This window comes from Diabrotica virgifera, chromosome 1 (assembly GCF_917563875.1).
Source record: "Diabrotica virgifera virgifera chromosome 1, PGI_DIABVI_V3a".
NCBI lineage: Eukaryota > Metazoa > Arthropoda > Insecta > Coleoptera > Chrysomelidae > Diabrotica > Diabrotica virgifera.
Window position 1 is genome coordinate 111,885,632 of NC_065443.1, and position 24,502 is coordinate 111,910,133.

A 24,502-nucleotide genomic window follows, 5' to 3' on the forward strand; every position below is an offset into this window, starting at 1 on the left:
ATTAAGAAAACATAATGTATGATGATCTCTAAGAAGGACCAGCAATTTGGACTAATCAGCATGAACGATCAACATTTCAGAAAGACGGAGTAAAAAGAAAGAGTAAAAACATGCACCTACCATGTACGAACGTAAATGAAAATTGGGACCATTCTCTAGAAATCAAATGTAGGACAGATAAAGCAAGATCTGCATTTCAAAAAATGGCTAAGCTATTCAAATATTTCATGATTTCTCAATACCCATAAAAATCAAGTTACTTCGATGTTATAAATATCTTTTCTATACTGTTTACTGCAGGGTAATAAGCTAGAAATAGACGATGTTCGGCACACTCAAAGGTCCAGGTAGCTGACTATTTTTTTAGTTATTGTAGATCTATAGGAAGAAAACCTACCTGTTTCCTGCCTAGAGTTCGCGTCCGTTTTTTAATTATTAACAATTTAGTGCAAAAATCGCGATTTTTTCGATTTTTTGCACCCCATTCAAAAGATAAACAGTTGACATACAATTACAAAATTTAATTTTTTAGAACACTAAAAGACCTTAAAAAAGAAGATTTTTGAAAGTTAAAAAGTTAATTTGTTGCTACCCAAGCTGCAAAATAAGTGACAATCGTTATTTGTTAATAAATTTTACTAAAACTACCTTAGAACTTTAGCGTTTTACCCAAAGTTGGGTATTGGGGTGCTTAACAAACCCTCAAAATTTGAGACCGATCCATTAATTAGTTTAAGAGTTATTCTAATTGTTTATCCCAGAGACCTTTATTTTGCAATAACAATAAGACAGAAAATAATGAAGATAGGGCAATTCTGCGTATGCCAAATGAAAGTAGAAAATTGATGCTATCAAAATGTACTAAAAAAAGATAAAAAAATTATCTAATATAGTCAAAAATCCTAATGCCAAATTTGTGAAATTTTGTAGTTTATAAACATTTAGAATAACTTTAAAAATATTGTCCGTAAAAAAAATCATTTTACATATTAGAAAATTTGGTATTTTAAACGAATTTTTAAAAATGTAGTTCAATTGGTGACTATGTAGTCGTGGTAAGTGAAGGGGGAGCTGGGAGCCGACAAATGCACGAGTTCAAAAACTAAAAAAGGCAACTTAAAACTATCATTTTCTATATATCGTGATCTACTGAATATATGTTGATCGTCCTTTTTTAATTCGTATGTAATTTTTCTGTACATTACAAATATGTAATTTGTCTAGACATTTATTAATTAATAAACAGTCTAATTTGTTTAAACAATTTTTGAAAATATAATTTTTCCCAAAAATCCATGATTTTAATCAAACTATCGTTATTAATCATAGAAAAAGTTAGGGTATACTTTAATAAATAAATTATCTTCAATAAATAATTATCTAATAAAAATCATTTATCTATTAAAGTGTACTTTAACTTTTTCTATGATAACTACTTTCTATGATTTCTACTGTGATTAAAAAAATAGATTTTTGTAAAAAAAATATTTTTTCAAGAATTGTTTAAACAATTAAAAAATTAATAAATATATAAACAAATTGCATATTTGTAATGTACGTAGAAATTACATACAAACTACAAAAAGAAAGATCAAAATCCATTGAGTTGATCCGGAGATACAGAAAATTATATTCGTTTGAAATAGCTTTTTCGGTATTTTAACTCGATGGATTTGTAGGTTCCCCCTAGTAATCGTTTGAACTACATTTTTGAAAAATTGTAGAGGGTGCTGTGAAGGTACAATGTTTGTGCAAATTTTTTAAGAAAAAATACAAATCTCATTCTTTAAAACGGTATTAATGAGATTCCTTAATTATTATAAACAAATTAGCTGTGAATTAAAAAAAACATATGGCTAACTTTGTCCCAAATGAACCCAGGCTAAATTTTTTTATTTGAAAATTCGTGTTAAAATACTATCTTTTCGAATATATAAAAAGATTGTTTCTACGGGCAACATTTTTAAAGTTATTCTAAATGTTTATAAACTACAAAATTTCAAAAATTTGGCATTAGGATTTTTGACTATATTAATTATTTTTTATCTTTTTTTAATACATTTTGATACTATCACTCTTCTACTTTCATTTGGCATTCTCAGAATTGCCATATCTTCATTATTTTCTGTCTTTTCTTATTGCAAAATAAAGGTGTCTGGAATAAACAAATAGAATAACTCTTAAACCAATTAATAAATCGATCTCAAATTTTGAAGGTTTGTAAGTACGCCAATACCCATCTTTGGGTGAAACACTAAAGTTCTATGAAGGTAGTATTAGTAAAAGTTATTAACAAATAACGATTTTCACTTATTTTGCAGTTTGCGTAGCAACAAATTAACTTTTTAACTTTCAAAAATCGGCATTTTGAAGGTTTTTCAATGTTTTAAAAAACTAAGTTTTGTAATTTTATGTCAATTATTTAGCTTTTGAATGGAGTGCAGAAAATGGAAAAAATCGCGAGTTTTGCACTAAAATGTTAATAATTAAAAAACGGGCGCGAACTCTAGGCAGGAAATAGGTAGGTTTTCTTCCTGTAGGTCTACAATAACTAAAAAAGTAGTCAGCTACCTGGAGCTTTGAGTCTCCCGAGAAAATACTTATTACTCTGGACTAGTTGTACGCAGTGAGTCGTGGTCTCTCACAGACGCCACCTGCAAGAAAATTTATGCTTTCGAAATGTGGCTTTATCGTCGAATCCTAAAGATATATCATGTCGATCACGTTACTATTAATCAGGATGTTTTGTTGAGAATTCAAAAAGAAAAAGAGCTGTCAACCACGATAAAAACAGCCAAGATCGAATACCTCCGTTACATAATGAGAAATAGTGAGAGATATGGACTGCTGCAACTAATCTTACAGGGAAAAGTAGAGGGAAAACGTGGACCAGGAAGGCGAAGAATTTAGTGGCTGAAAAATCTACGTACATGGTTCAACAAAATAACCACAAATTTTTTCGGAGCAGCAGTGTGCAAACTACATGTTGCCATGATGATCGCCAACTTCCGAAGAACGCCAACATTCTTGCAGTGCCAATCCAACGGATAGGCACTGCAAGAAGAAGAAGAACCAAAATGAAGATATGTTGCAAATTATGCGTGAAATGCGTGAAAGTCACCGGTTTGCGAAATAACGAATTTATTTCTTTCTTTTGCACCATACTGTATATAGTATATCGCACAATGAGATGACAAGTGTCGTATCTTCCAAAACCAAGTTACGAGATAATCGAATTTTAAAGACTGCCACGGTTCCAGTAATTTTAATATAGGGTATACTAAGTTCCAATACTATGTAAGTATTTGAAAAGTGTATGGTAACCTTATACCTGATATTAAAATAACTGGAACAGTGACAGTCTTTAAAATTCGATTATCTCGTAACTTGGTTTTGGAAGATACGACACTTGTAATCTCAGGAACTATATTATTATAGTCAGCACCAAACATAAACACAAAAGAGAATAAAATATAACGTCGATGATGCTCGTCGAGGATAACGGATGATAACCCAATAAATCATATGTTAATTTCGAAAAAGTGGACACAAAGAGTACAAGACGTGAGATATAGAGGAGCAAATGGGGACACTGATCTCATAGTATTAATAGTAAAACTAAAGATGAAAATAATCAAAACAAATATTAACAAAGAAAGACAAAGAAAAACTAGGTCATAGATAAATTGAAACACACAAGAAACAAAACAACATTATGCGGAAGAATTGGGACAGAAGCTAAGAAGACACAAAAATGAGGATGTAAAAAAGGAATGAAACCATATAAGAAATATAACTGAAACTGCAGAATAAATAATAGGACCCCAAGAAAACAAAAAATTAAACGGATGGTTTGATAAAGAATATCACAAAAAATCAAATTGAAAACCTCGCGAGGGATAAATGGCTAGAGAAAGGAAATCAGGAACAATTAAAACAATACCGAATAGAAAGCAAGAAGCCACGATCTAACAGATAATAGGGGTCTACCCCAAAATCGCGACAGCCAAAATCCCGACATCCAAAATCCCGACGACACGCCAGAATCCCGACGGGCCAAAATTCCGACACGCCAGAATCTCGACAGGTTTGATAAGTCCCTTTTTAACATATAATTACATCTTTATTTCTGGTTTTTTGTTTATTGAATAGAATAGAAATAAGGTACCTGACCCAAATAAGGCCCGGTTCCAAATAAAGCCCATCGATAGTTTTTACTAGAAAAAATCGAATATTTCTCAAGGTGGCGTTTGTCTCTGGACGCTACTGGCATGTATTGGCTAAATCTGAACTTAAATCGAGGTTAAGTGTAACTACGCCATGTTGATGTCAGTTGCTTGTCCAGACACGCTACGCGCACATCAAATTACTATTTTCAGGTATTTATGAATTTATTGATAAGTTTATAATTTATATAATAGACAACATGTAAAATAACGTACTGTAACGTTTGAGTATTTATAGTTTTTCATAAAAATACAGGACAAGACACAGGTAAAGAAGCTGTCCCTATTAAGGCCCACCGGTAGGGTTCAAAACAAGGCCCGCGGGCGTTATTTGGTGCCTGTATATTTTCAGCAATGTTTATTTATTTAAAGCCTGTTTTTAAAAGTCACCCAGAGGTCGCAAAAAGAAAAACACAAAGCATGAATCCTGGAAGAGCAGCCAAACTTAATAAGTTTATAGTAAACGACTATTTTAACAAGATAAAAGAGGTGCTGTCTAAATTGGACATTTTTGATAAACCGCATTTGATCTTTAATATGGATGAGAAAGGATGTCGACTTTCTCTACATAAACAACAATCAGTCTATGCTAAAAAAGGATCAAAAAGGGTACATATGGTTGCTCCTGAACATGGTGAAAATGTTATCATAGTTTCATGTGAAAACGCTCTGGGTCAAGTTATACCTCCAATGATTCTCTTCAAAGGAAAAAGAATGCATCCAGAATAGCAAGATAATCTTCCAGCTGGTTCGACAGAGGATAGGATCAATGACAACATCAACCTTTATAAAATGGGTACACCACTTTACAAAGTTCAAACCACAAGGTCCCGTTTTACTTATTTTCGATGGAGCTAAGTCTCACTTAGACGCAGCTATTATTGATGCAGCTGACTTCCATGGCATTGCACTTTTTTGTATTCCTAGCAACACTACACACGAGCTATAATCCATGAACAAATCTGTATTTGAGCCTTTTAAAGAATATTGGGACAAAGAGGTTTTGTTGTAGTGGACCACCACAAAAACTGACGAAGGGCGTACGATTAATAAAAGAATTTTCGGAAAAATATTTTCCAAAGTCTGGCCAAGAGCTGCTACACCTCATAATGCCTCAATTGGGTTTCGTGCCACAGGCATCTATCCGTTTGACCCTAATGTTATCCCGGAACACGCATTTGCTCCATCTGAACTGTCGAGACGAGATAACGTAAATGAAGAAGATACTCCATCGCCTTCCGACATCTTATCTTTTCACGATGATTCCAGTAATGAGGAAGGTATTTTGGAGACTTCCTTTCAGGAAATTCTTCCTACACCTGAAATAAAAAAGAAAATTGTCCAGCCCCTAGCAAAGTCGCTTAATTATAGAGCGGTTACAGTAAGTAAAGCTTTATTTACTGAAAAAGATAAAAATCAAGACAAAAAACCTATTAATGATAAAGGGAAACAGACGAAACCAAAAAAGGAGAATATAATATAAAACTAAAATCCCTCAATGAAAAGAAAGATAAAGGAAAAATTCAAACTTCCTTAAAAGATATTCTTGAAGCAAGTTCAAGTGGATTGCAGTCTAAGGTTTCAAACTCAGGAGAAAAGGAAGAGAGCTGGTTTTGTTACTTGTGTCAAGAGGACAGAATAGCAGATATGAGGCTGTGCACCAAATGCCTTAAATACGTACACGAAGAATGTTTAGGATTAACAAGCAGAGACAAGACATCTACGTTTGTTTGTCCAAAGAGTGATTTCTAGACTGCGGATTATTACAAAACTGTAAAATTTCTTAAATGTGAATAAACGTATGTTTCTGATTTAATAAATGCCTTTATTTAAGGTGGTATGACACAATGTTAAAATTTATATAGTTTTTAGGTACAGTTACCGTCACTATTTCAAAACCAATCTTCAACTTAGGGGTATGTACGTGAACTGTAGACTTTCTATTTTCTATTTTAATAGTATCTAGTTAAAATTTTCAAAGAAAGCAGTATATTTTTTATAACTGTACATAAAGGAGTCCATGTCATAAGTTACTTAGTAACTTGCTATAAAAATTCGTTTTGCATAATAATTTTTGAACTTGGGTGGAAAATAACTACCAGAAACGATTAACTATGCAAAAAGCTTTATTTTAAACAAAATTTCATTGTCCATACTGCCATAATTTTTAAATTAACTGTACCTAAAAGTAAAAATTTTAGTTAAAAGCTGCAATCTGGGGATTTTGTTGAAATTACAGCAATAAGTTGGCATTTTTCTAGTGATAAATTAGTTCCGCTGTCACTTAATAGATGAGAAGATGAGTTCACGTGTCATTTAGTAGATGGCAGCAGTGATGTATTAAATGGAGACAGATGCGCGTTTGCCGGATTTTAAGAAAATCTACAAACAATTGAAAACGAGTTTTGTAACCACGGAAATACGATGAATCACGCGGTTTTGTTTAGAAAAGTGGCCCCACCCCCTCCCAGTACGCATTTTGGACCTTGTTTGACTTTCACTTTCAATCATGATTGTATAACGTCACAGTGTCTTAACAATACAAATATACATTTTTTATGCTTGAAACTGTGACGTTATACGAATGGTTGAAAGTTAAACGAGGTTCAAAATGACTCAAAGTGTTTACTGGGGGATTATACTAGTTTTGACATAATACATAAATAACATAAGTAAGCCCTAGTATGTTATGTGGGGCGGATCTAAAAACAATTTCAGTTTTATTCACTTTCTGGCAAATTTAATTTTTATAGGGCCGCAAATAATGCATTGTTCGGATACAATTAGCGTCTCTTTGTAAAGACGATGACGTCGACATTTTTACACACATTACACATGCCAATGGCCATTAGTATTTGTTGAGGCATTATGCTAATGAAAAAATTGTAGACAAAACAATATTGTATAATCATTGATTAATTTATGTCAAATATTTCCGTAAGTGAAAAAAAATATTGAAATTTACTGGAGTAATAATTAGATAAACCGATATGCAGACGATACAGTTGTGGTTGCTAGCAGTATCGACAGGCCTGTCATACCCGGGTACCTACAAAGAGCGAGTGAAAAAAGAGATTTTAACCATCAACATAAATAAAACAAAAATGGACACTGGTGAGCAAAACTCAAAAACCTGCCAGACAATTGAAAATAAAAAACCAATTCAACACGTAGAAGTATATGTATACCTTGGAACAGTCGTCAACTAGAAATGGGATCAAACAACCGAAATACGATGTAGAATTGAAAAGGCCAGAGCTACATTTAACATGAGAAATATATTCAATCATTGCGACATATCTGTCCCACTAAAAATACGGCTGCTAAAATGCTATGTATTTCCAGTCTTGTTGTATGGAGCAGAGACCTGGACAATAACGGAAACATTATCGAAAAGGCTAGAGGTATTCGAAATGTGGGTGTACCGACTTATCCTCAAAATGTCCTGGACGACTCACACTACCAACGTGGAGGTATTGCGCTGAGGAGAAAACAAAAATGAGAAATCTGTTTCACAATAGAAACGGAAACCTGAATACCTCGATCATATTATGAGACATGATAAATATCGTATACTGCCACTGACAATACAGAGTAAAATAGAGAGCAAACGTGGACCCAGAAGAAGAAGACACTCATGGCTTCAAAACTTACGCCAATGGTTTGGACTAACGTGCCAATGTCCGCAACGGACGAGGCACATGAAGAAGAAGAAGAAGAATTTAAAATGAGATATTCTTCTTCTCACGGTGCTTATTCGTTCCGAATGTTGGCGATCAGCATGGCTATCCTAACTTTGCATGCTGCTATTCGGAATAGTCTGTTTGTCGATGTAGGTATTGAACCAGTTTCTCAGATATATTCTTCTTCTCCCTGGTCCTCTCTTCCCAATACCTTTCCCTGAAGAATGAGTAGCGGCAATCTCTATTCATTCCTCATAACATGGCCAAGATATTCTACTTTGCGCTCTTTGATAATAATGTGTGTTAATAATCTCGCATTCCTTGCCCATTCTACGTAAGACCTCAACATTAGTCACACGACCCATCCACGAAATTCTTAAAATGCGACTGTAATACCACATCTTGAATGCCTTGAGTTTTCTTAAAGAAGTTTCGGAAAGAGTAAGAGTCCAGGCTTCTACTCAGTATAATAATCTAGAAAATACATAGGATCTGATAATAGAAATTTTGTTAACAAGTGGTAAATGTGACTTCTGAAACGAGACTTCATCATTATTAACGCTGATCTCGCTTTTTCTATGCGTTGTTTTATTTCACTAGAGTGGTCTCATTGACTGTTTATGTAGGTACCAAGGTATGTGTAGCTGTCCACTCTGTCAATTGGTTGTTGGTTAACCAAAAGCCGTGTATGTAATATATTTCGCTCTTAATGACTACCATTACTTTCTTTTTTTTTCGTATTGAAATTCCATGTTCACTACTTATGTCTTATATGCGCGACATTATTCTTTGCAAATCATCTAGGCTATCTGCAAAAACTACTGCGTCGTCGGCATATCTAATGTTGTTTAGATCTATCATCTAATCCAGTTTCCTCCAAGATAATTTATGAGTATGTGCAGCTTATCATGTTGTACTCTATCAAATGCCTTTTTGTAGTCGATAAAACAAATATATAGCACTTAGACAGTCAATAGAGCCTCTCGGGTGCCTAAGGGCAAGGCATTGCGGAATCAAATCTTTGTCCGTGATACTTGTTCTTCGCATTTTTTATATAGGTATTCTGCAGTATATTACTTTTAAAAATGTTTTAAGTAAGTGGTTCATTAGGCTAATTATTATTCTGCCTCGCATGTTGAAAGGAGAAATGAAATGAAAATGTGAAATTTTCCGAGGAAAAAACTTTCCCTGTTGAAAAAACATTCAATATGAAAAAAGTTATTGTAGTGACTCTGTTTTTCAATTGACTTACGTATTTTACATTTATTAAAAATACTAATTTTATACTCGATCTTCATTCCGAGAATTAGCATAATTCTTTTTTGGTCATTTAGATAGGCACTTACTTGTATTTCAAATAATTGCAAATTTCTTTAGTTTGAAATAAATCCTTTTGAGCAGGTAAAGAATTACGAATTGCCGTATAATACAATATTAAATAATAAACTATATCCAAATGAATGAACGTTTAGTATCTATTAATGAGAATTTACCCTAGGCAGGTAAAGAAAGGATTAACAACTGTCGTCTGTAAATACAAAGTACGATTAAGATCGAGATGTGCCGAGCCTAAGTTGCAATACATGGCATCAATGCGGTGTCGTTCAGAGAACTAAATTTAATAATAAAATATATGTACGTGCTGTCATCTATTCAAAGAACTGTTAAACGTTAGTTTAAAAATTGGCCACCTATTTTGACCATAGCGTACTAATACCCCCTTAATGAATATCTTGCAATAAAACACCCCCAAAAATAGTTAACAGTATCTAATTTTATTAACATCTAAAATCATGTATCAAATTAATGAACAAAATAAAATAACAATTAAAAAAGGTGGGCCTTATTTGGATCAACTGGTGGGCCTTTTTTGGAACTACTGTACCCAATAAGGCCTACAACACTGATTTTGAAAAAACCGTTATAATTTTAGAAGTATTAAAATTTGATAAAGTGTACCATAGTAAAATGAAAGAGCATAAACCTTCCATTCGTTTTCCATTGCTTTGAGAAATTAAATCGAATATTTAATATTTATTTAAAAATAATTAAATAAGACGGGCCTTATTTGGGTCAGGTCAGGTACTTTATGCTTTATTGTCATGAAAAATTTTATCATGTACAATTTTATCGACAAAGCTTATAAAAGTCAAGAAAACAAAACAATAACAATCCAATTTACTAAAATTACATAAATCGTCAATATATTTAAAATAATAATAACAATAATGAAGTTAAACACAAATAATCAATTGCAAAATTTAAAATAAATTGCAAATGCATATGTAGTCTACCTAAAAATTAATAAAAAAAGTTTTAAAATTTCAGCTGCTGCATATGACACCCAAATATAGATAAAAAAATAATAAAAATACTACTGGTGCAAAGGGTACTGTAATTTCTTAGTTATTGATTAAGAAAATCTTCTACTGAATAATATGGTCTTTCAGATAGGTAGGCTTTTGTCAGTTTACGGAATTTGGGGAAGGATGCTGCAGATTTAAGTTGTAGAGGGAGATGGTTGTAAAATTTTTTTGCGGAGTATAATATAGATTTCTTTACTAACTCCGAGGACGGGGTCGGCAAATAGACGTTAAACGTAGAATTTCTCGTGAAGTAGTCATGACTAGGTCTTGGTGGAAAGACATATAGGTGTTTACGAATTAAGCAAACAGTTTCTAAATTTAGGGCCATCTGTTTTTATTTTTTGTTACTAAACACAAGTATTTACCATTTAATATGAACTAATTTTCTAAATAAAATTTCTAACATGGGTATATGAATTAAATTATTTTCTTTTGCCCATGTATAGTCCAATAATATACACTGTGTCCGTAAAGTATGGAACAAATTATTTTTTAGCTAAACAGAGCATTTGAAGAAAGATTCCTGAAACACGTCGATTTTTGATTTTAATTTACCTTATTTTAAAATAATATTCTAATATACAGGGTGAATTACTTTTGAGTAATGACGTTACCGCCTTTTTTTTAAATGGAACACCCCCATTTTGTCTCAATTTTCGGATTACTCTAGCTGAGCTGATTCCAAAAATGTATTATATGTTGATTCAAATTGGTACAGGGTGGACAAAAATACAATAGTTTTGTGTGTGTTCATAAAGTAATGCCTTAGTTATTAACAATATTATCAAAAATACTTATTGTCTAGCGGACAGAATATGAAAGAAATTATTTCTTATCAATTTAAAAGAAACATAGTAGGCTATTTGTAGGCTTCTGTCCGCTAGACAATAAGTATTTTTGATAATATTGTTAATTTAACTAACGCATTACTTTATAAACACACACAAAACTATTGTATTTTTGTCCACCCTGTATCAATTTGAATCAACATATGATACATTTTTCTAATCAGCTCAGCTAGAGTAATCCGAAAATTGAGACGAAATGGGGTGTTCCATTAAAAAAAAAAATGACGGTGACGTCATTACTCGAAAGTAATTCACCCTGTTTATTAGAATATTATTTTAAAATAAGGTAAATTAAAATCAAAAATCGACTTGTTTCAGGAATTTTTCTTAAAATGCTCTGTTTAGCTAAAAAATAATTTGTTCCATACTTTACGGACACAGTGTATGTATAATTAAATCCTGAATTCAAGTTTACTTTCATATAATAGATATTATCATGTCACTTACAACCGTCCATTTCAGCAAGTATAGCTTTTATATTATAGAATGAAATGTTTAATGATTTTTTCTTTTAAAATACATAATAATTAGTACCCGTACTTATTATTAAGTAATTAATTTTTCAATTTCAATACTGTACAATATGATTTGGTATTGTATTATTTTTCACTTAGAACAGGGAGCGCAGTCCAGCACTCTGAATCGACGATTTTCGACTCTTATTGAGGTCATCATCGGAGAGGCGTAGGCCTGCTGCTCTGGAAGTGACCAAACCATGAAAGTTTATCCCCGCATTGCAACTGACGTGTATGGAGTATGTGACTAGCGTCATCTGGCATCTGAAAGGTAAAGTTTTCAATCCTAATAGCAACATTAATAATATTCAAAAATATTAAAAATATAACTAAACGATTTTTAGATTGAAAATTTATTGGTCCATTTCCCTGGTAACACCTCCATGGCTTCTAAAATTTGCAAGCCAGATGGATGCTGCAGTGAAGACAAGAGGGAATTCTAAAAGGTTGCAATTTACAACCCCCGTCTGCAACTTGGTAAAGTTCATATTAGTATTACTCCTATAGAGTAACTAGGTCCATTCTCCGTTGGAACTTTACCAAGCTGCAGACGGGGGTTGTGAATTACAACTTTTTAAAATTCCCTCTTGTCTTCACTGCAACATCCACCTGGCTTGCAAACTTTAGAAGCCATGGAGGTGTTACCAAGAAAATACTTAGACCAATAAGTTTTCAATTTAAAAATCTTTTAGTAATATTTTTAATATTTTTCAATATTATTAATGTTGCTACATATTAGGATTGAAAACTTTACCTTTCAGTTGCCAGATGACGCTAGTCACCTACTCCATACACGTCAGTTGCAATGGGGGGATAAACTTTCATGGTTTGGTCACTTCGAGCAGAGAGCAGCAGGCCTACGCCTCTCCGATGATGACTCCAATAAGACTCGAAAATCGTCGATTCAGAGTGCTGGACTGCGCTCCCTGTTCTAAGTGAAAAATAAGATTGTTTTGCCTTCGCATTGTAACTGAATAAAAATGGTATACATTTTTATTTGAAACAATAAATATTCAAAATGTAGTGGTCGGGATTTTTGCTTATGCGAGGATTGTTGCATATCGGGGTTTCGGCCTGTCGGGATTCTGGCGTGTCGGAATTCTGACGTGTCGGAATTCTGACGTGTCGGTGTTTTGGCCGTCGGGATTTTGGCTGTCGGAATTTTGGGCGCCATCACCGAGATAATACATATACAAAGGAATATGCACCTACCTATCCAGAATTCATAGACGTTTTTAAAACAACTAAAACTAAAGACAACTCCATGGACTGAAGGGACAGATGAAATTAACAATGAACTTATCATAAACGCAGCATAGGAGCAGCTGAAACGGATGTACAAATTAATGGACAAAATTTGGAAGGACGAAAAGATGCTTGTATAGAATGGAAGAATGGACACATCACACCAATTTTTAAGAAGGGGATCCAACTAAGTACAACAACTAAGGCTATTATGTAATAAATATAACGTATAAAATCTAGACTAGAATCATAAGAATCAGACTAAATTGTTACATAGAAAAAACTATAGGACACTATTAGGCTATTGATTATATTCAAAATAAGATAGCTAAAAGGAACTACAACGTTAACGGGGTTTTATTATTTCATATGGTCAATGGACATCTATATATGAAAAAACCGAGGAGTGCTACCATTTAAAGGGGTGCGTTTTTGAGAAATGGGTGAATTAGTCCCTGGGCACAGGTTACATTAGGGTGAGTTCTATGAACTTTTGGTACAAACACGTCTACATAAAAATTGTTCCTGGTTAAATTTCCTATCTACATATCACTTTTTAAAGTCAATGATACTTTTTTTTACAAAAATATATTCAAAAGAAAAAGCACAAAGAAACCCAAAAGAAAGAAATTTTGTTTTTTGTCCCATAACTTTTGTCCACGAGGATATAGGTATACATATTGCTTTACAGAAAAAAAACCTACATAGTTCTTCTTTAAAATGTTGTTTAGTAGAGGTCATTATAATTTACAGTTTTTGAAATATGATTTTTCAAAGTTCGCCACTCACAGCAATTTTGGGCAATTTTCCTTGTTATTTCGCAAATATTGTTCTGTAACTTTTTTCTACGTAATTTTAGGTATATGCAATGGTACACGTAATAGGAACAGAAATAAATTACCTTTAAAATGGTCTACTGTATAACGTTTTACGACTTTTTCTTTTCGAAAGAGATTATGGTTTTTCAAGGTTTTATACTTTTAACGATTTTTTGTAATATAATATAAAAATATAATAATATTATTATATTATATTATATATTATATAATACTTAATATAAAAAAATATTATTTTTTACATTTTTTGCGATTATTTTTGAAATTTCTCATTATAACTTTTTTTCTTCTACATTTAGGTATATAGTATATTTTATAATAAAAAAAGCTTATTTTGTTTACTTTAAAATGGTGTATTACAAAAAATTGTAGGATTATTTTTGAATAAGATATTATTTTTTAAAATGTAATAAGTACTTGCAACGATTTTTGATTTTAGGATTATTTTTTCAATTTCTCATTAAAATTTTTTTTCTTGTAAGTGAATATACTATATATTGCTCAATAAAGAGGGCTTATTTTCTTTTCTTTAAAATGGTGTATCATCTATATTTAAATAATGGAAACCGAGTGATTCTTTGATATTTTTTTACCTGTATTATTTAAAATTATTTCTTTTACAAAAATTACATAAACATTAGTCTTAGAAAACGTCACTTTAGTTAAAATTATTTAAAGGTTGACATTTAAAAAATTTTCAAAACCAAATTCCATCTCTTCGTTAGCATTAGCTTCAATATCTTCCTCTGACACCTCAGTTATCTTAGAGTTCCCACAATTAGTACCCATGCACATGCACCCTTTGCAGAATATTGAACAACTAATTCCTATCTTTCTACAACCGCAGTTTTTTGTACATCCTTTGGTACATTTACATGCTATTTTTTCAAGCAAAACTTGTGGTGCAGGAGCTTTGACAGTAAATAATGGAATTAATTTTAATCCATACTTTGAAGTTTGCCCGGCCGAGTCAAGTGGATCCAAAGTATTAGGTACCTATAAAAAATAAGATTACACATAACACACAATCACATAAAAAAGTTGTAATGAGAAATTTAAAAAATAATCCTAAAATCAAAAATCGATGCAAGTACTTATTACATTTTGAAAAACCATATTTTATTCAAAAATAATCCTAGAACTTTTTATAATACACCATTTTAAAGTAAACAGAATAAGCTTTCTTTTTTATTATAATATATACCTAAATGTAGAAAAAAAGTTATAATGGGAAATTTAAAAAATAATCGTAAAAAATATAAAAACTCGCTAAAAGTATAAAATCTTGAAAAAGATAACCTCTTTAAAAGAAGCCGTACAACATTATACAGTAGAACATTTTAAAGGTAATTGATTTCTATTCCTCTTACATGTAGCATTGCATATGCCTAAAGTTTCGTAGAAAAAAGTTACAGAACAATATTTGCGAAATAACAAGGAAAATTGCCCAAAATTGCTGTGAGTGACAAACTTTGAAAAATCATATTTCGAAAACTGTAAATCCTAATGGCCTCTACTAAACACCATTTTAAAGAGAAAATATGTAAGTTTTTTTTCTGTGAAGCAATGTCTATACCTATATCTCCGTGGACAAAAGTTATGGGACAAAAAACAAAATTTCTTTCTTTTGGGTTTCTTTGTGCTTTTTCTTTTCAATATATTTTTGTAAAAAAAAGTATCATTGACTTTAAAAAGTTATATTTAGATAGGAAATTTAACCAGGGACAATTTTTATGTAGACGTGTTTGTACCAAAAGTTCATAGAACTCTCCCTAATGTAACCTGTGCCCAGGGACTAATTCACCCATTTCTCAAAAACGCACCCCTTTAAATGGTAGCACTCCGCGGTTTTTTCATATATAGAGATTCATTGACCATATGAAATAATAAAACCCCGTTAACGTTGTAGTTCCTTTCTATAGTACATAATCAATACCCTATATCAAGAGGGATTTAGAAATGAGAGACCAACAATAGAGGAAATACACGTAAATACAGAAAAAGCTACGAACATGAAATAGAACTACATATATTGTTCAGTGACTTCCAAAATGCCTTTGACTAGGTGTATATACAGGGTGTTTGGTAAATAATGGGTCATAGCTTAACCTTTGATTCCTGAGGTTAAAATAGGTCCGATTTAAGCTAACTTACCTTAGTACAAAAGTTGATAATAAATAAAATACAAGGTGTCAAAGTTAAACTTTTATATAATTTATTTTTGAATATTTCCTGACAGGCATTGTACAACAACACAAAATTTGGTAAGTGGTGCTGGTACTGTACATCCTACTAAATTATGTTAAACAAACGTTTCTGGCTACTACCAGAGGCGTACGACGGGGGAACGTGAATAGTTAACGCTTCCCAAATTCTACGCCACTGGCGGAATTGCTATTTTAGTGCAATTTTTAGATTCTTTCTTCAATACTTTCTATGTAAATAATATACTCTTCATTCGTAACGATAAAGCCATTCGTTTTCGAGATATTTGAAGCAAAAAACGAAGGAGCATAATACATTAATCAAAATAAGTGTGCCTTTTCATTTTTAACTTCATAGGTCTGAATCCCGCGTATGAAAAAAAAGTTGATTAATAGCAAGCTGAAAAGTTGTTAATAGCTTAAGGGTGTCTAGTTAGACAAACTTTGATATATGGGAACACTGGAACAGGGGCAGTATTAATTGTGGAACAGGTTAAGATTTGGAACGCTCAGACCACAAAAACGGCACATTTATTTTGTCCGACAGAACAGACTTAAACTCTCCGAACAGAGATTAAACTCTCATGCAAAAATCAGACATTCATTTCATGGTGATCAAAATCACCATTTGGTGATAAATAGCAGTCTGATTTTTGCATGAGAGTTTAATCTCTGTTCGGAGAGTTTAAGTCTGTTCTGTCGGACAAAATACATGTGCCGTTTTCGTGGTCTGACCGTTCCAAATTTTTAACCTGTTCCACAATTAAAACTTCCCCTATTCCAGTGTTCCCATATATCAAAGTTTGTCCGACTAGACACCTTTAAGCTATTAACAAATTTTCAGCTTGTTATTAATCAACTTTTTTTTCATACGCGGGATCCAGACCTATCAAATATCTCGAAAACTAATGACTTTATCGTTACGATAAAGAGTATATTATTTGCATAGAAAGTATTGGTGAATCAAAAAATTGCACTAAAATATTAATTCCGCCAGTGGCGTATAATTTGGGAATGATCAACCATTCACGTTCCCCCGTCGTACGCCTCGGGTAATAGCCAAAAACGTTTGTATAACATAATTTAGTAGGGTGTACAGTACCAGCACCACTTACCAAATTTCGTGTTGTTGTCCCTTGCCTGTCAGGAAATATTCAAAAATAAATATAATAAAAGTTTAAATTTGACACCCTGTATTTCGGTTATTATCAACTTTTGTACTAAGGTAAGTTAGCTTAAATCGACCTATTTTAACCTCAGGAATCTAAGGTTAAGCTATGTACGGTTAAGCCCATTCTTTATCAAACACCCTGTATATAGACATTATTGCAGGAAATAAAAAAGATGAAAATACCAGCAAAGTTAATAATACTGACTAGAATGACAATGTAGAATTTATCAGCAAGAATAAAAACAGCCGAAGGAGAAATAAACGACATTAATATAGAACGTGGCGTAAGACAAGGAGATACAACTTAGAAATGTTGAGTCGTATTCATACGTGGGACAAAAAATCTAGGACAAAAAACTATTAAAGCTCAATCTAAAGGCCCATTTAAATATAAGATGCTCCTTGCATTGACAGCATTTGGAAGACTACAAATAGTATTTAAATCTAACTTACCAAATGCTTTCGTTCAGTACGTATTGTAGGTGTTTACCCATGGAAACTGGACTTTTAACAACAAAGTAGTCCAGAAACTTCAAGTGACGTAGAGAGCTATGGAACGGAGAATCCTCAATAATAATCTCAGCGATTACAAAGATTGCCATGTGAAAATGGAACTGGATAGGACACATAAAAAGAATGGAAGCCAACCGTTGGACGAAGCGAATTGTTGAATGTACGAAAGTAGAGGCAGATCTCAAACCAGATAAACTGACGACATCAAGCCAATGGCTGGTCAGCAATAGATGCAAAAACAACGAACAGAAGTTAATGGACACAGACACAACTAAGGGAGGCTTACTTCTTACGATGGATGGCATAGCTGTTAATGATAATGGTAGGATGATGCAGGAAGATGTAGGTAAAAAACATATATATTAAAAAATAATGAAATCTAGGAAATATTATAAAAGCAATGGTCAAATATAGAAACAAATAAAAAATTTATAAAATAAATCTTAAGGTAAATATAATTCTATCCGTCGTAAAAATATCTACGATAAGATCTTAATTTTACTTAAAACTGAGCTACCACCATTCATTACTATAATGTAGGTACTATACACATTAATCTTAATTACTTACATCATAAATGCCTTTAACTATTAGAGTACAGTAGTAATACTAGCACTGATAATGCACAAAAAGTTCAATTCAACATCACATACCAAAGCTACACGATGGAGTGTTTCATCTCAGGAGAATCTCAAAATTATTACCACACAAGAACAGTTACATATAATATTAGTAAGACGCCCAAAGGCAACATCAACTTTTTTTGGCGATACATACTCACGCAGAATCTATAAAAACTGCGAAATGATGGTGGAAGCGGTCACCAGTTCAGTCAAAAACGATAGAAAAGTACGAGGGGAATACTCAAATGTGGTGAGATCTAAGAATCAGAAGAAGATATATGCAAACGGCTTGACCGATTTTTATGAAATTTTACACATATATCCTATACGACTAAGAATAGGTTATACTCTATTTCTCATACCCAAAAGTTATAAGGGGGGTTGCCCCCCTGACATTTTTTATATTTTTTCGGACAAAATTGTCTACCCTAATTTTATATGATGTAGAATTAAAAAATACATACATCCCTTAATTTTCACTCTTCTATCACTAACCCCTATTTATTAATAGCCATTTATATATTTACATCTATAAAATTCTCCTGTCACAGTGTTAGTTGCCATATTCCTCAGAGACCGCTTGACCGACTTTTATGAAATTATATATGTATATTCGGAAGGTCTTAGAATCGGTCGTAATCTATTTTTTATATCCCTGAGTGATAAGGGGGTTCTTCTTAACATTTTGTAATGTTAGGTGGGGATATGTGTACATAACTTACTCTATAAGACTACGAGTATAGACAAATTAAAAAAATTATGATCAAAATCCATCGACAAGCTCTGGAGATATTAATCACAGCATGTGTTTGAAGAATCAGTTTCATTTTTTGAGTCCACGGATTTTAATAATTCCCCTCCTCCGACCACGAATCGATTTCATTAGGACATCCTTTATAAAGCTTTATTAACCACTCTGTTGAGGTTCGAAGTTTACTCAAACTTTTACACATAAACTATAAACCTTCAAATTCAAAATTGGGCAAGTTAGGTTGCTTAGTTATTATAAACAAAGTAGCCGTCAATTAAATAAAAAAGGTGGCTAACTTTGATCATAATTAACTTAGACAAAAAGTTTTTTTTTGAAAATTCGTGTAAAAATATCATCTTTCCAAATCACATTGTAGTTTTAGCCTACATTCAATATAAACAAAGTTATTCAAATTGTATATAAGCCAAAAATGACTCTGCTTGTTGAAAATATTTTGGGAGTGATAAAAATGACTTTTAATAAAAAAATATGAAAAAAATATTTTTAAGAAACACTTTTTACGAGTAACTAAAATTAAACATATTATAAAAAAATCAACTAAGAAGCAAAAAATTAAAAAAATTAAAAAAACTAACACATTCGTCAAAGAAAAGCGTGGCGCGTCTTCGTCGAATAAACGGTTTTCGCACCACGCTTTTCTTTAACGAATGTGTTAGATTTTTTTAATTTTTTTTATTTTTTACTTTTTAGTTGATTTTTTTATAATATCTTTAATTTTAGTTACTCGTAACTAAAGAAAAGCGTTTCTTAAAAATATTATTTTCATATTTTTTTATTTTTTACTTTTTATTCTTATCGTCTTACACTTTTCACACATTAAAATATATCGTCATGTTTATTAAAATATGTATAAAACATATGATGTACAAACATGAAAAGTAGTCGGAATCGGCAAAAAATTTGAAACTTTATTGTTTATTTATGAAGCATAACGTAAACAATTAACGTAAAAAGTGAAATTATGTATAGTTCATATAATTAGCTACAATCCGTAAAAGTGTCAAGTTTCTTCATTGTAAAATACGAGAGAATTTAATCATCTTCCGTTAAAATCGTTTTTTTATTTAAACAATAAATAAAAAAAAATGTTTGTTGACTATTCGTGTATTGTTCCCGCGAATGCATATGTCTGGAAATTTTTAGTCATTTGCATTGAAGAAAAGGCAGTCAAATTAATTGGCAGTAAGATTTGACCCAAAAGATTGAACTAACGAAAAGCGTTTAATTAATTAATACGAAAAATCGAATTCTAATGTTAATTGTAGCACAAAACGTCTCTACCGGTGGTTTTTCTAAGACTACGATAAAAACACAAATTTTTTGAATTCGAGTTTTTGTTGAAGTTTTGTTTCGTATCGTTTTGAAATTTGACATGAATAAACACCGATTTATATATAAACAAATATATGAGCGTTCAAAATTTGAAACTTTATTGTTTATTTATGACGCATCCATCCATCCAATGGCACTACAGCCCAAATCGAGCCTTGGCCTCCTTCAACAAGCTTCTCCAATCATTTCGGTTTACTGCTGTTCTTTTCCATAAACGCGTTCCCAGGAAGTTCCTGGCATCCTCATCGACTTCGTCTTCCCATCTCTTTTTAGGTCTTTCAACAGGTCTTCTTCCCTGCATTCTTGCATTCAGCAATTTTCTGGGGATTCTATTCTCATGCATGCGGACCACGTGCCCTGCCCACCGTAATCTCTGCAGTTTAGTGTATTGTGCTAGAGTTGGTTCGCTATATTGCTCGTATATTTCTCTATTATACCTAATTCGCCAGTTGTTATTTTCACTTATTGGGCCCAGTATCCTACGTAACACTTTTCTTTCAAACACATCTAATGCATTGGCAGATTTCTGTGTCACCACCCATGTTTCGCAGCCATAACTTACTATGGGCCTGATTATTGTTTTATATACCCGGAGTTTTGTTTTCCGGTGTACGTCTCGCGATTTGAATATGTGGCCCATCGCGAAATAGGCTTTATTTGCCAGCACAAGCCTTCTATTTATTTCCGGTTCTTCTTCATTGCTTGCAACCAGATCCATTCCTAGGTACGTGAATCTATTCACATGTTCTATATCGTCAATAAAGTGTTGTTGCGCCGGTTTATTTGATCTGGTGTGTATGAGTAGTTTTGTTTTATTTGTATTTATTGCTAGCCATACTGCTTCTGCACTCTGTTTCAACTCAACGTAGGTTTCTTCCGCTGCATTCATTGTTCTGCTCATTATGTTTATATCATCTGCGTATGCTGCTAATTGGGTAGATTTGTTTGTAAGTATATTATTTCCGCTCACCGTCAACCGTCTAATTACATATTCAAGAACAAGATTAAAAAGCGTTGGAGCCAGTCCGTCGCCTTGTTTCAGTCCTTGCGTTATCGTAAACGCATCAGTGATCTGTCCTTGAATACATACCTGTGCTTCTGTTTCTGTCATTGTCATTTGCACTAGTCGTATTAATTTTGATGGTATGCCAAATTCTTCCAATATAGTAGGTAGAATTGTTCTATCTATTGATATTTGCGGATCTTTGTTTAAAATCTACAAAGAGATTGTAAACGTCCATGTCATATTCCCATGCTTTGGCTAGTATTTGTTTAACTGTAAATAGTTGGTCAATGGTAGATCTATTTTGCCTAAACCCTGCTTGATGTTCCCCGATGATTTTTTCCGTGAGAGGTTGAAGTCTTCGATTAAGGATGTTTGTGAATATTTTGTATCCCGAACAAAGTAAAGAGATGCCTCTATAATTCTGACACAACAGTTTGTCTCCTTTTTTATGAATAGGGCAGATTATACTTTTCTTCCATTGTTGGGGGATTTCTTCTTCTATCCATATCTCTCGTATTAGCTGGTACATCTGTTGTGTCAAATTCCTTCCTCCTTGCTTGAGTAGTTCTGCCGGTATTTTATCTATTCCCGGTGCTTTATGGCTTTTTTGTATGTGGATTGCCGTTTGTTGATTTATGACGCATAACGTAAACAATTAACGTAAAAAGTGAAATTATGCATAGTTCATATCATTAGCTACAATCCGTAAAAGTTTCAAGTTTCTACGTTGTAAAAAACAAGAGAATTTAAGCATTTTACATTAAAATCGTTTTTTTATTTAAACAATTAATAAACATAAAAAAAATTTTATCGACTATTCGTGTATTGTTCCCGCGAATGAATATGTCTGCAAATTTTCATTCATTTGCATTGAAGAAAAGTCAGTCAAATTAACGTCTAAAGATTAAAATGCAAACTATTGAAGTAAAGAAAAGCGTTTAAAAATTAATTTTAAATTCGTTTAAAATATGACTATTCTTCTTTAATGAGGTTTTCACAGAATTTCTATATCGTTATTATTTTATGAACAATAACATTGCGAAAAAAAGCTCTTTGGGATAAACAAATTGAATAAAATTTAAACTAATCGACAAATCGTCTTAAAATTTTTTGTACATTATAAGGACTGTTTGACTCAACTTTTCATGCGACACGACAGTCTTAAGGTGATTTTCGGAAAAGTTATAGCAAATTTTTTATTTTCGAAATTGTAGTTTTATTTTGCAATTTCCAAAGCAACAAATGATCGGACCAAAATTTAAAAACTGCAGTTTTAAATCTTGGCTCATCTATTAAATGAAAAATACTGAAAATAAGAATTTAGTTACCCTATTTTTACTTGTAGCGATTTAAACGAAAAAACTGCCATTATTGACCCTTATTTGTTAATAACTAAAATTCTCGTCCGAACTGCGACGGGCATTTTTGTATTTATAATGTATTAGGTATATAGTACGCAAAAAACCCAATTGCAACCTGGCTACTTAAGTGTCCCGAAAATGGTATAATTTTGCCTTATTTCCCTGGCTGCTTAAGTGTCCCGAACATGGTATTTTTCCTTATTTCCCTGGGTTGTTTTTATCACTGATGGCACTTTTATTTTTCTGCTTAGCTCCGCTATTTCTTCAGTGTTGTTTCCTGTTTTGTTTTTTTGGTAAACTGTAACTCGTCTTTATTCCACTAATTCTAAAGTTTACCTCACATCAAATTTTTGTTTTTTGGATTTTATATTTGTTATATTTTTTATTATGAAATAAAAATAACACTGAAATTTTGTTACTTTGTATTGGACAAATGATTATTCATAATAAAAATACTTAATTGCTTTGAAAATTAGCATAAGAGAATTTACAATAATATAAAAAATTGAAAATACAGTGGAACCTCGATTATCCGTCTCTCTATTAACCGTCACCTCTGTTAACCGTCAGGGTCCACCTACATAAGTTATATTGACTACATAAGTAAAAATTTAGTCATAAATTCATTTTGTTGAGCATTGCGATAAGCCAAACGAAATTCGTTGAAATGTACATGTGCAGGTATGCCACCACCGCATTTTTTATGTAAATATTTTTGTTCTTATCCAGGGCTCTGGATTAAATTTAAATAGCTAATGATAAATGATACCGTGCTTTTAGAGTTCTATTTTTTGAATCGCAAGCCAAAAATAAAAACAAACAGCACAATAATTATTAGTCAATATCTGTATGTTACCATAATTCAGTGTGTCACCATAATACTATGATTTTTTTTTAATGTTCTGTTAACCGTCTTTTCGATTATCCGTCATACCCTTGGTCCGGTGCCCTGACGGATAATCGAGGTTCCACTGTATTTGTATTAAATATGTACAAAATTAAACACAAAGTTTGCTGATACCCACTGTAGTTTCACAGATAAAAACTGTAATATTAACCAATCTTTAGTTAACATTATGTAAAGAAGATATGCCCAAAATATCATAATAAAGCAATTCCCTCGTATACCAAGACAGTTATGTTGTTGCCCCTGTATAACTTGTTCACTTTATTGCTCTTAATGTCTACAAGAAGATTGGTATAATTATGTTTCACTTGTGTGTTTGGATTTTAAGAGCAAGTATGAACTTAATTACATACAGGATGTTTCAATCATTATATTAAATGATTTATAGATACTGATGGCTTTTTTATAATAACGAATCTATCAAACAAATAATTGAGTTTTGTTAATGAAAAAGGCAATGTACTGTTTATGTGACTTATTTAAATGAATTTAAAAACGCCATAGCGGGTGTGACTCGAGTATCTGAATCATGGAAGTTTATAGGAAACATCAGAAAAGATCAGAAGAACGTTTTAAACCCGATAAGGAGACTTGAAATGTAACAATTACAGGGGTGTAAGCATTAGTAAGGCCACAACTTCGATCCAACTTGAACAAAATACACACACCATACCTATCGAAAGAGGCGTTAGACAGGGAGATACGATTCGCCGAAACTCTTCAACCAAGCACTAGAAGACATTTTCAAGAGATTACAATGGAAAGAATATGGAAGCATCATTAACGGCCAATACTTAAATCACCTAAGATACGCTGACGATATCGTCCTTATCGCTACAGACAAGGAACAACTAAAAATAATGATACAACACCTAGACCAGGAAGCCAGTAAAG

The 24,502-nt window shown here is 32.3% G+C and overlaps 1 protein-coding gene across 1 annotated transcript in view; it reads right to left on the reverse strand.

The window, feature by feature from the left end:
• LOC114324277 (heme peroxidase 2-like) overlaps positions 1-18,294 on the reverse strand; it is a 56,581-nt gene extending 38,287 nt beyond the window's left edge. Inside the window, exon 1 of the mRNA XM_028272076.2 lies at positions 18,178-18,294. Coding sequence (XP_028127877.1) covers positions 18,178-18,182 — 5 coding nt within the window. The 5' untranslated portion in view covers positions 18,183-18,294. The remainder of the gene's footprint in view (positions 1-18,177) is intronic.
• Positions 18,295-24,502: the final 6,208 nt, after the last annotated feature.